The 14,282-nt window shown below is 34.4% G+C and overlaps 1 protein-coding gene across 1 annotated transcript in view; it reads right to left on the minus strand.

Moving 5' to 3' along the window:
- Positions 1–14,282, minus strand: part of LOC136037100 (uncharacterized) — a 66,760-nt gene that overhangs the window by 34,402 nt on the left and 18,076 nt on the right. Inside the window, exons 2-5 of the mRNA XM_065719554.1 lie at positions 10,958–11,070; positions 6,681–6,731; positions 4,880–5,183; positions 790–1,001 (exon numbers count right to left, since the gene is read on the minus strand). Coding sequence (XP_065575626.1) covers positions 790–1,001; positions 4,880–5,183; positions 6,681–6,731; positions 10,958–11,047 — 657 coding nt within the window. The 5' untranslated portion in view covers positions 11,048–11,070. The remainder of the gene's footprint in view (positions 1–789; positions 1,002–4,879; positions 5,184–6,680; positions 6,732–10,957; positions 11,071–14,282) is intronic.

The raw sequence follows: 14,282 nt of genomic DNA on the forward strand, positions 1-14,282 counted from the left end.
CTAGTTTTTTTAACTGAAAGTAAGGAGCGACATTAAAACTTAAAACGAACAGAAATTACTCCATATATGAAATGGGTTGTCCCCTCCGCAATCCCTCGCTCTTTACGCTAAAGTTTGACTCTTCGCCACAATTCTACTTTTTAAAACAATTAAAAACTTTAGCATTAAGAGCGAGGCGTTGAGGAGGGGAAAACCCATTTCGTATACGGAGTTATTTCTTTTCGTTTTAAATTTTAATGTCGCTCCTTACTTTCAGTTAAAAAAAACAATTTTTTTTATTTAAAGCAGTTGATTCTTCATATGATATTCCAGCGATCAACAGTCTGATAGTACTATTACTGTTGATGCTTAAAAAAAAACACAACAAATAAACAAACATGTGGGCAATACAACGTTCTTGTTTTTGGATGTAGAGTTGACAACCTTCTGCATTGATTTCTTGGATGGAATTATGATGGGTAACTAAATAATTGCTGAGTTTTATATAGTTATATTCAATATACAAATCGTATCCTTTTGACGCATGTACTCCAATTAAACTTACGTGTTTTAGAGTTTTGGTTTCAATTAACAAAGATCACTCTTTACTTACCATTCTCTACCATGAACAAGGACCACAATCGGCCAATAAACAGTCCATTTAATTTTACAGTATAAGAAATTCACCATGCGAATATCAGATATTACATTCAAATATCATACTATTTTCTTTATCTTTAGAGGCTTCTATAGTCTAACATAGAACCATTCTTTTAAATTAAATAATGTTTATTAAAAAAAATTACTTACCATGCCACTGAAGACTGTTTCATTAAAAGTGTTGTTAAGGAGCTTTTCAACAGTAGTCAGGATATGCCTCCAAGTGGTAGCTGGTCTCCACTCTTGAAACCAAGAATTCTTCTTCGCTTCGAAAATAGAAATGAGCGTATTCCAAGCTTTAATACCGGAAGTTAAATCTAGTTCTGTCAGAACGACACCTAATCTAGCAATGCGATCCAACACTAAAAACAAAAAGAAATGACTGAGCTGGTTCAAAGCCATTTTGGTTAAATCTACTATTTGGAATATTTGAGTTTTTGGCACTAAGACGCTTGATTGACTCAGTTTTCTATGATATTAAGAATATTCTATTTAAATAAAGATTAATTTCATGAAAGAAAAAATATTTTAATTATTCCTTAAACTCAGATTGAAGTTCATATTGCAATGAACTTAAATAAAATTTCCATACTCAAACCAAAAGAAACACTAGCAAATTCTGGATTACTTTTTCAAAGTTTATAAGTGCATTAAAATCCCAACAAAAATGCATACTCCTTTTGAATTTTTTGTACTACTGTTTTATGGGCTTAGTTAGGTTGATTTCTCTATTCACGAAAGAGTAAAAGCATGATTAAATGGAATCTTTCATAAGAAAGAAAATTTTTTTCACAAGATCCAACCTAGCCCGTAATTCTATACAGCCCAGTATACTTTACCTATTATATACTTATTACCTATTATACTTAACCTAGCCCGTAATTCTATACAGCACTATACATACTTAGTTTTCTTCCCCAGTATACTTTACCTATTATATACCTATTACCTATTATACTTAACCTAGCCCGTAATTCTATATAGCACTATACATACTTAGTTTTCTTCCCCAGTATACTTTACCTATTATATACCTATTACCTATTATGCTTAACCTAGTCCGTAATCCTATACAACCCTATACATACTTAGTTTTCTTCCCCAGTATACTTTACCTATTATATACCTCTTACCTATTATACTTAACCTAGTCCGCAATTCTATACAGCACTATACATACTTAGTTTTCTTCCCCAGTATACTTTACCTTTTATATACCTATTACCTATTATACTTAACCTAGTCCGTAATTCTATACAGCACTATACATACTTAGTTTTCTTCCCCAGTATACTTTACCTATTATATACCTATTACCTATTATACTTAACCTAGTCCGTAATTCTATACAGCACTATACATGCTTACATTCTTCCCCAGTATACTTTACCTATTATATACCTATTACCTATTATACTTAACCTAGTCCGTAATTCTATACAGCACTATACATACTTAGTTTTCTTCCCCAGTATACTTTACCTATTATATACCTATTATACTTAACCTAGTCCGTAATTCTATACAGCACTATACATACTTAGTTTTCTTCCCCAGTATACTTTACCTATTATATACCTATTACCTATTATACTTAACCTAGTCCGTAATTCTATACAGCACTATACATACTTAGTTTTCTTCCCCAGTATACTTTACCTTTTATATACCTATTACCTATTATACTTAACCTAGTCCGTAATTCTATACAGCACTATACATACTAAGTTTTCTTCCCCAGTATACTTTACCTATTATATACCTATTACCTATTATACTTAACCTAGTCCGTAATTCTATACAGCACTATACATACTTAGTTTTCTTCCCCAGTATACTTTACCTATTATATACCTATTACCTATTATACTTAACCTAGTCCGTAATTCTATACAGCACTATACATACTTAAGTTTTCTTCCCCAGTATACTTTACCTATTATATACCTATTACCTATTATACTTAACCTAGTCCGTAATTCTATACAGCACTATACATACTTAGTTTTCTTCCCCAGTATACTTTACCTATTATATACCTATTACCTATTATACTTAACCTAGTCCGTAATTCTATACAGCACTATACATACTTAGTTTTCTTCCCCAGTATACTTTACCTATTATATACCTATTACCTATTATACTTAACCTAGTCCGTAATTCTATACAACACTATACATACTTAGTTTTCTCCCCCAGTACACTTTACCTATTATATACCTATTACCTATTATACTTAACCTAGTCCGTAATTCTATACAGCACTATACATACAACAACAAAAGAGAGAATAATGAGGACTTTTTTTCCCAAGACAGTGAACCAACAAAACCTATTTGAATATTTCGGCCCTATATCTAAGGGCCGTCTTCAGCAAAGAAAAAATAAAAAACAATAAAACACTTACAATAAAAGTTCTCAGTTAAAAATCCATTTTTTATTTTAACATCTCTCTTTTGTTGTTGTATTATGGAAAGGCAGTGTGGTCTTCGTCATTATTTACAGCACTATACATACTTTGTTTTCTTCCCCAGTATACTTTACCTATTATATACCTATTACCTATTATACTTAACCTAGTTCGTAATTCTATACAGCACTATACATACTTAGTTTTCTTCCCCAGTATACTTTACCTATTATATACCTATTATACCCAGTTACCTATTATATACCTATTACCTATTATACTTAACCTAGTCCATAATTCTATACAGCACTATACATGCTTACATTCTTCCCCAGTATATTTTACCAATTATACATCTATCAAAGATGTATAATTCCTACATCTTCAATTCCTAGAGAGTGGTCAATCAGCTTCCGTTGTCTACTACCATTCTTCTGGAGTCCTGGAGGGTCCAGAACCACACATTGTATGAAAGTGTGTCCAGTCTCAATCGAATCATGTGACACCAGTACCACCATCTTCTTAGTCTGACATCATCGGTTCTTTGTGGCTGCTAAGTGAGAGAACGGATAGGGTATTAGACGCTCAATAAGTCCGGCTAACCGCAACTATTCTTTGCTGGCAATTATTCTCAGATTCAACCAACCATTAATCTGCAGCTTTCGGCAGACTCCATGATTCAGGTCTGTATGTCAATATAGACACTATATTGCTGTTCAAAAGGCGCAGTTTCAGCTTCAGAGAGTACTTGCTATATCTCCAAACATTAAGTATAATGAATAAGACATTTAAAAGGAATACTTTTGTGTAGTACTCTCGGTTTTTTATATAATTTTTCTTATGTTAACCACTAGTTCTTCCACAATTTTTTTTATTGATAAAGCTTTTAGTTAAAGGCTGTAATCGCTAGAAAAACTCCGAGTATATTTCATAAATTCGACTGAAAATCCTGGATTAAAAACTGAGTAAGCGCTTTTTAAAGTTCAAAATACATGGCTCAAGCTCTAAAACATAGACATTTGTAAGTCAAATTATGGCATAATAATTGCAGCTGTCACTGCAACCATGATGTCACATGCATTAAACTGCATCATTTCTAAGTTTTATTTTTCTAGGCAACGCAAATCCCTGTAAGATGTTTATAGATGCATTGTCCTCGACTTTATTAAGGTCTGAAACCTATTGGAATATATTAAGGGGTACTAATAGAGGGGATCCCAGGAAGCCACGGTACTCCCCAAATTTCTAAAGAACACGGAAAAATCAATTAACCTGTATTATTATGAAATGGGTTGTTTCCAGTTCACAGCATATACTTTGCTTCCCTTAAGTGTCTTTATAATAATATATGGTATCTTTGCAGATACATATATACTCTATCTTACCAGGGTTCGTTCCCCGCCGCAGCAAGGTTGGGCGACAAGCTTGCTACTTGTCCTTGTAAAAAAAAAAAACACCCAGCAACTGAAACGTCGACTCGGCGCCCTATGGGCCGGCAATGGCTCAGGAGGATCTTTATCCTTTTATCCTCAATAACCAACCACTTATTCTCACCGAATGCGGTAATAACCGTCACAAGGTCTGAAGCAGGTATTTTTAAGCCCCTTTCGCAGTTAATGGGCCTCTGGGCCCTTTGAGATATTTTGGAATTTAGAGTTCTTGATACTTAAAGAATAAAGAACTTGAACGCCAAAACTTTGGGGAAAAGCTTGTAAACTCCAGTGTCTTAGCTTATCCAAAGCCACTAGATAATACGGTTATTTTCTTTTTGTCCAGTATGGATGGAAGAGTGGTCTATAAAATTAGGGGGGAAAACGAAAAACTTACGTTCTGCTGAATCCTCAATATCTTGAGATGTTTCTTCAACAACATAACTTCGTATCGATTGGCAGTAGAATTGAAATACATTTGTACTAACTGTAAATAGCTCCATCAGGGTATCTGCATACCTTTCAACATCACTTTCACTTAGCAAATTCTGGACGTCATTACAATACGAAAAACTATCCAGCAAGCATGTAGGCAAAACTTTTGGAAGAAGCGGAGAAACAAACCTCCGATGCTTTGGGTCTCCAATCTTCCCCAGTTTCTCTGAATATATCAATATGTCTTTGGCATAGCTTATTACCACCTATATATGAAAAGAAGTTGAGTGCATAGGATTAGTGTTCAACCAAACATCTCATAAATTTGCTATACACGAGATCAGCACCACTAACGAACAAGTACTCCTGTATTTCGTCAACATCATTAACAATAGAAAACATTTGGAAATAAATTTTACACATCATAGTAACTACTGATAAGAAAATATAATTCATGGTTGCAGCAACAGCTGCAACCTAGCAATGAGCAAACGATGGGCAATAGTAACCAAAAGTTGAAAACGCGTTTTCTTAGAACCTGTCTTATAGGAAAATGTTCCCAATTAACGCTAATTCGGAAATAATAACTATATTCAGATTTAGATACAGTAATTTGTAATTATGAAAACAAATCTCTGAAAATCTTAGAGATAAGCCTGAAACCCCTCCTACTTGACATCAAATCAAACAGAGCAACAACTGATTAGAACCATTAATTTTTGTTGGTAAAAAATACTTGTAGGGTTTTTTTGTATATCAAAAATATAAAGCACCTTAGGACATTTCTTACAGCAAAAAAAAGAGCATTATTTTATCTTATACGAGGGCTTTGAGATTTCAGTAAAGCGACAGTTTTGTATAATCCTACAAACACAGCAACATATCGTTTTTACTAGTTTTATAAATAAGAGAAGCATGTTGCATAGGCTGTGAAGGAATAGTTTTTTGTTTTTTTTTAAGTTCAAACTTTGCTCATTATTTCTACAAGAGAAACTTCGTATGATGATTCCAGCCAAAGGATGCCGGAGACTGAGTGTTCGCACGGTTAGCCAAAGTGGTTCAAAGACGAAGCGCGTGTACCAAAGGTGGTTAGAGGCAAAGCGTAATAGCTAAGACATGCTTAGCTTTGTACATCACATGGGATATTATCTGGAAAGTTATCTGGGGCCAAAGAATATGCATCCATCAACATTTTGCAGAGAACAGCCGATCTTGAGATAAAGTACCTTACTCAGTTAAGAATGGTATCTGTCCAACAGAGAAATTTGGGATTTCTTCATAAAAACTTCCTTGTAATTGTCGTCAAGGTTTGATAATTAAATACGGGTTTAAGCCAGAACCTCAGACTACACCCATGGGTCTTGAACAGTGTTCCCATCAAATTAGCAGAGGAAAAGTTTGATTCTTTCAACCAAGAGTTAGCAGGAGATCCCTCGTTATTGTTATAATATTACTTGCACGATTGGTAATATAAGATTAATAAGGCAAAAATTTTACATGTAGTGGAAATGAAGCAGCTATTATATCTTCACTGTGTGACTGTCTTCTCTCCACCTGGAATTGGTGTGAGCATTTCTATACATAAAGACTTTTTCATGAATAAATTTCTTGTACAGTCATTTTTACATAACTACACTAACAAGTCCATTTAGTTAGAAATGAAACATCATCAACTCCTACTAAGAAACCCGTATTATTCCATTTGGCCTAAAAACGATATAGCTGAAAGTTTAACAACAGTGAGATAAATTTAAAGAACTTACATTTAATTTCTCATCCAAGCCTTCATTCCTTTCTGAAACAGAGGAATGCAACTAGAAATAAAAACAATAATTCCTTTATAGTAAGCTTTGATTCACATCTTGATATTTGCTAAGAGAGAAAACAGGATTTAGTAAGAAACACACAACGCAAAAAATTTCTGCTACCTCCTATAAAAAGCGATTTTTTCTAAAAATCAATGAAAAGCACAAAACAAAACACAATTTACCACCAACACCACTAGTACCATTGCTTTAGTCAATAAAACCGGTAAAAAATAATCCATATATTGTCTTTTTCCTCAGCGTCAGTAAAGTTTTTCATGAAATTGCGCACCATGAAGTTTATCCTGCTCATACAAAAATTTCACCTTTATGACTTTAAAGCAATTGTTCATAGCAAACAACTGAATTAATTGGACATGGAGCTGAGAAAACCAATTTCTTAAGCATTTTTTTTTCTCCTCTTAATAAGTAAGGCTTCGATAAAAACATTTTTTTTGTCAAACCCTTGTTGTTTTATCAATCAAAATATTTAAATCAGCATACACTTTTATATATTTACACTTATTTGTGTGTGGCTTAGCTGAAATTTTCCACAATTGTTCTGCTATTGGCTGAACTTTGTGGAGTTTCTTGAAAAAGTTCAACTTTTTTCCAACAGCAATAAATCCAACAAAGTTTTGCAAGGAAAACGGTTTATTAACTTCGAAGACAGCATTATACCTTTTTTGACCCCGAGGGAGTAGCATTATACATTACAGACAAATCCTACGTAGGCAGAATATACATGATAGTGTATAGTTCCTTCTGCCAGGCTGTATCAAACAGTTCGTGGTAACGAACTGTAGTAAGGAGCGACCCGGCTCAATAGTAACCAAAACTCTAAAAAATGGAATTTTGATACCAATACCTACATCAAAAGAATCGCATTTTAATGCTGATTTTGAATATATAAGTTTCATCAAGTTTAGTCTTACCCATCAAAAGTTACGAGCCTGAGAAAATTTGCGTTATTTTAGAAAATAGGGGGAAACGCCCCCTAGAAGTCATAGAATCTTGACGAAAATCACACCATCAGATTCAGCGTATCAGAGAACCCTACTGTAGAAGTTTCAAGCTCCCTACAAAAATGTGGAATTTTGTATTTTTTGCCAGAAGGCAGATCACGGATGCGTGTTTATTTGTTTTTTGTTTTCTTGTTTTTTTTTTTGTTTTTTTTTTTCCCAGGGGTGATCGCATCGACCCAGTTGTCCTAGAATGTTGCAAGAGGGCTCATTCTAACGGAAATGAAAAGTTCTAGTGCCCTTTTTAAGTGACCAAAAAAATTGGAGGGCACCTAGGCCCCCTCCCACGCTAATTATTTTCCCAAAGTCAACGGATCAAAATTCTGAGATAGCCATTTTATTCAGCGTAGTCGAAGAGCCTTATAACTATGTCTTTGGGGACGACTTACTCCCCCACAGACCCCGTGGGAGGGGCAACAAGTTACAAACTTTGACCAGTGCTTACATATAGCAATGGTTATTGGGAAGTGTACAGGCGTTTTCAGGAGGATTTTTTTGGTTGGGGGAGGGGTTGAGAAGAGGGGGATATGCTGGGGGAACTTTCCATCGATAATTTGTCATGGGGGAAGAAAATCTCCATCAAGGGAGCGCAGGATTTACTAGCATTATTTAAAAAAAAAAACAATGAAAAAATAAATATGAAAAAGTTCTTTCAGCTGGAAGTAAGGAGCAGCATTAAAACTTAAAACGAACAGAAATTATTACCCATTTGAGGGGCTTACCTCCTCCTAATACCTCGCTCTTTACGCTAAAGTATTTTTAGTAATTTCAACTATTTATTCTACGGTTTTTGTGATTCTGGGGTCATTCTTAATGAATTGGGACAAGATTTAAGCGTTAGTGTAAAGAGCGAGGATATGACAAGGGGGCGAGCCCCCTCATATATGTAATAAAAATATGAGAATACAAAAGTTCTTTACGTAAGCTAATTTATAAGTTACGTAAATCTTTTACTAATAAAAATATTCGTAAAAAATTAAAAATTCTAGTTGCCTTTTTAATTAACCAAAAAATCGGAGGGCAACTAGGCTTCCTCCCCCGCTCTTTTTTCTCAAAATCATTTGATCAAAATTATGAGAAAGCCATTTAGCCAACAAAAAAAAATGCAAATTTTGTTTTAATTATTTCTCTGCGGAGAGCCAAAATCAAAACATGCATTGATTCAAAAACGTTCAGAAATTAAATAAAAAAAACAAGTTTTTTTAACTGAAAGTAAGGAGCGACATTAAAACTTAAAACGACCAGAAATTACTTCGTATATGAAAGAGGCTGCTTCCTCATCAACGCCCCGCTCTTTACGCTAAAGTTTTTTACTGTTTTAAAAAGAAGAATTGAGAGAAAGAGTCAAAAATATGTAAACTTCTTTTTACAGTCAAAGATTTGTTTTCGAGTCATATCACTACTTCTTCGGCTGTCATAAAATTTAGGTTTGCTTTTTTTGCGAGGCGGGGTGGTTTTTACAACATTGTTGTTTATTTCGGGGATTGTATAATAGAAAGTAAATGCATAAGAATTGCACGATATTATTAATTTACATTTTGGTTTTGGATTAGCAAATATTGGCCACTTTACTGCCTATTTTTATCTAATTATAGCTCTGGGTGGCGCTTCACACCCCCCCAAGCCCCCCCCCCCCCCCGCGCGCGTAAGTCGTTACACGCCATATTAGTTACGCGCCATTGTAGTTGTGTCCCTGTGTCCCACCTGTGAATATAGATAGATATATATATGTTTTTAACTACGTAAAACTTGCGAATATACAACATTCTTCGATGTCCCATTGTCTGTGCATATAAATAGATTGTCAGGTTTACCGACTCTTGAACATGCAACATAAAATTGTCCATGGGAAAAACAATCCGTATTCGGAATCTATACCTCATTATTCTAATGAGGTAATGACTAATCTAATTATTCTAATACCCGACTGGTCAAAGGCGATTCACTATCAAGGGACCATTTTTATTCTTCTTTTTTATATTTATTTCAGATATTTTTCTTTTACAGTGGGTAAATAATTGATAATCATCATAATTTGTGATTACATGTCAGCATGGTCATAGGACAGAGGAAAGGAGGTCTTCCGGTTTGTACTATCTTCCCCAGACCTTAAAATTGCTCCATTAATCGCTTATATTTCTTCACTTTTGTATACTGAATTTATCAGTTGCAAACAATTAGCATTAGGGTTTCAAACATTTCGTGAGCAATTTTTCTGTGGTTGAAAACTTTTTCCAGTTATGTTTCCAAAGTATTCTAAATGGAGGATTTATTCTCTATCTTGTGCTTAACATGTGGTGTTCAAGTAAAATTTGTAATACTACTTTCTTTTTAATTCCTAGAGATACTCAAGACAGATTCTTGCAACGATACAAAGCTAAGCTTCTCCATTCTCTCCATCTTAATTATCCACCCACAAGAAATTCTGATGTATAATTAGCCTATATATTGTTTGACTACTCTAAAAATAGTGATACAACGCTTGAATTAAATACATAGGTGAACATAGATTCAACAAGGAGAGGGAATATCAGAAACCTTTCCCTAGAGGTAGAGAGTGGGAAACAGAAGCACACACACACAAAAATATTTACTGGCTACGAATTTTTGCTGGAAAGAGAGTCCTTTGGACCAGGCACAGGAGAGGCGGAGACTTGGCTTGTGTAATAGTATGCTTCCATATTCAGTTCATGTGCTAATTCTTTTTTCACTGAAAAGAGCTCGGAGCTTTGGTTTCATTTATTGAACAAGAAGCAATAGCCAAAAAAGATTAGCCATTATTTAAGACCTGTCAGAAAATTCTTTATATATTGTATTGAATTCATTTTATTATATTTTTTTATATTGTCATAGCTACTACCAAAGACGTTGATAGTGTCACCCAGCCCAGCCCCCTTTTTCAGAATATAGTAGTACCCGTCAGTACCAAAAAAAAGTACCCACGATGTCCACAAAAAGACCAAGGCAAAACCCTATGTCCAGTTGTGCGAGGAAGACTAGGAGTAGCTCTACTTCTGTAAACAGCTATGACTAGTGCAGACTGTTGTTTCAAAAGTAGATAAGTATTTATGAAATTCCTTACCAAGTACTATCATGATTGATTCTGAGAATAGTTGTCGTTATTGTTCTTGTGATATGTGCGTTGTTACAATTTGTGAGAGGTACAATACAGGCACCTTCATTATACACATAAAAATTAAAAACTCAACTTACCTCTTTACTAATCTCTGCTATAGCTGTTTGTATAAACAGAATTGTGTCAAGCATTGCATTGTTGTCAGTTTCTTCTGTAATGCTGCTCATTTTCTTCAATAGAAATAGGCAGCCTGAAATCCAAATTGTAATCAGTTTCAGTTTAGACAAGAACTTAGGGTGAATGCTAGCACCAATATTTTTTATTTGATACAGAAATGATAACCCCTGTGAAATTTATAGTAAATTGACCTTGTATGGGGATAGTACAGGGCTGGTAAGACTTTTAGTTATATTGAAATCTGTCATGTAAAACAAAAGTATTCATCAAGTTGCTGCTGCAGGGCATGGACATTGCAAGATGTTGTAGTCTGCACCTTGATTGCAAATAATCCAATGCCCAATTATGAAATACTGGGTATACTTGGTCCAATAATACTACTCTTGAATAGTAGCAGTCATGTTTCCTACGCTAGCGCTGAGCAGAACCTGGACATACTAGTAGCTAACAAAGTCAGTAATTTTCAAAAATGACTAGTCTTGTCTGGCACTTAACAAAACCTGGTATGTTGAAAAGGACAATAACAAGCAGATTCGTGACAATCACAGAAGTTTTAGCTTGAGAACATTAAATGGCCAGCAACTGAACCCGCTACAGGTCCAGCATATAAACTCTGCAAATACAGATTAAAAGATGACAATCTTTACTCTTTAGACAATAGATGATTAAGCACAGACAGAATATTTGCTTGTAAACTGTTACAAAATTGTCTACCTTCTGATTAAATAAAAAAAAATTAATACAATAAATAATAAAAAACTTCTGATTAAATAAAAAAAACTAGTTTTTTTTAACTGATAGTAAGGAGCGACATTAAAACTTAAAACGAACAGAAATTATTCCGTATATGAAATGGATTATCCCCTCCGTAATCCCTGGCTCTTTACGCTAAAGTTTTTAATTTTTTTTAAAAAGTAGAATTGTGCCAAAGAATCAAACTTTAGCGTAAAGAGCGAGGGATTGTGGAGGGGGCAACCCATTTCATATACGGAATAATTTCTGTTCGTTTTGAGTTTTAATGTCGCTCCTTACTTTCAGTTAAAAAAACTAGTTTTTTTTATTTAATTTCTGAACGTTTTTGAATTAATGCATGTTTGATTTTGGCTCTCCGTACATAAATTATTAAAGTGGAAATTACATATTAATTCTTTTTTTGGCTAAATGGCTTTCTCTTAGTTTTGATCAGACGATTTTGAGAAATAAGGGGTGGAGAAGGAGACCTAGTTGCCCTCCAATTTTTCGGTTACTTAAAAAGGCAACTAGTAGTTTTACTTTTTAACGAACGTTTTTATTAGTAAAAAATATACGTAACTTGAGAATTAATTTACGTAACAAACTTTTATATTCTTATATTTTTGAGTATATATATAAGGGGGTTTGTCCTCTCGTTAATACTTCGCTCTTCACACTAAATCTTAAGTTTTGTCCCAATTCTTTAAGAATGACCCCTGAATCAGAAAGGCCGTAGAATAAATAGTTGGAATTACTAAAAATACTTTAGCATAAAGAGCGAAGTAATTATCTCCTCCTAAATACCTCGATCTTTATGCTAAAGTATTATTAGAACCCCTCATATGCGTAATAATCTTTGTTCGTTTTAAGTTTTAATGCTACTCCTTACTTTCAATCGAAAAAACTTTTTCATGTTTATATTTTCATTGTTTTCTTTTAATAGTAATGCTAGAAAATCCTGCGCCCTTTTCATTGAATTTATCTTCCCCCATGAAATATTCCTCCAAGGAAAGATCCTCCCACATAGCCCCCTCCCCTCAACCCCACACCAAAACCAAAAAAATTCCCCTGAAAACGTCGATACACTTCCCAATAACCATTACTGTATGTAAACATTGGTCAAAGTTTGTAAATTGCAGCCCCTCCCCCAGGGACTGTGGGGGAGTACGTCATCCCCGAAGACATAGTTATTATGGTTTTCGACTATGCGGAACAAAATGGCTATCTCAAAATTTTGATCCGTTGACTTTGGGAAAAAATGAGCGTGGGAGGGGGCCTAGGTGCCCTCAAATTTTTTTGTTCACTTAAAAAGGGCACTAGAACTTTTCATTTCCGTTAGAATGATCCCTCTTGCAGCACTCTAGGACCACTTGGTCGATACGATGACCCCTGGGAAAAAAAAAATAAAAAAATAAACACGCACCCGTGATCTGTCTTCTGGCAAAAAAATACGAAATTCCACATTTTTGTAGATTGGACCTTGAAATTGTTTTCATAGGGGGTCTCTGATACGCTGAATGCGATGGTGTGATTAGAAGATCCTGTGATTGAAGATCCTATGACTTTTAGGGGGTGTTTCCCCCTGTTTTCCAAAATAAGGCAAATTTTCTCAGGCTTGTAACTTTTGATGACAAAGACTAAATTTAATGAAACTTATATATTTAAAATCAGCACAAAAATCCGATTCTTTTGATATATCTTTTAGCATTGAAGTTCCGTTTTTTAGAGTTTTGTCTACTATTGAGCCGGGTCGCTCCTTACTATAGTTCGTCAACACGAACTGGGTTGTCAAACTCATGGTCAATCAAAGAATGCCAACAAGTTTTTTGCCTTAGACGGCTTTAGGTCCAATTTCTATAGGGCTAATTTACATGTTATGACTCCTTGAAACTCTTTCCTGATTACACCATTACGAAGTGTTCAAATGTTTATTTTCGTTTACTCAGTGTGCTATTTTCTCTTTCTTTTTTTTTCTGAGTGTGCACCACCTTTTTTTTTTCAATATAAGGGCCATGTCTGTTGGATCCTTGAAATTCTTTGTTTATACCATAGAAGCAAAGAAGGTGGTCATTTATTTGCCTGTGACTTTAGTAAGATACAGGGTTTACTGCCAAAACAAGTTTAAAAGTATAAAAAAGTACCAAAATTTGAGTGTATAAAAAACCATAAACCACTGAAGAAGCATATGTGCCAGATAATTTACCACTTAGGCTTCTGCAAGAATTTTCTTGGAAAATTTATCAACCCCTCAGAAAATAGTTGCAATTATCCTACCATTAAAAGAACTATCTCAGGATAGTAAATTACTCACATGATGCCTGTCCTTAAAACAGTGAGGAAGTTGAGATCAGAGAACAATAGACCAATCAGTGCTATTTGCTATGTCTGTCATATCCAAATTGTTTGAATACATTGCAAGTGCTGCATTATTACTTCTTCTTACTCCAATGAGTTTCTATAATATGAACTAATAGAATTACCAATGTCTAGCATGTAGCCAATGGCTGTACCTGGCCCCATTGTGGGAGAGAGCTGGGAGGAAATTTTCGCTGT

This window comes from Artemia franciscana, chromosome 16 (assembly GCF_032884065.1).
Source record: "Artemia franciscana chromosome 16, ASM3288406v1, whole genome shotgun sequence".
Lineage (NCBI taxonomy): Eukaryota > Metazoa > Arthropoda > Branchiopoda > Anostraca > Artemiidae > Artemia > Artemia franciscana.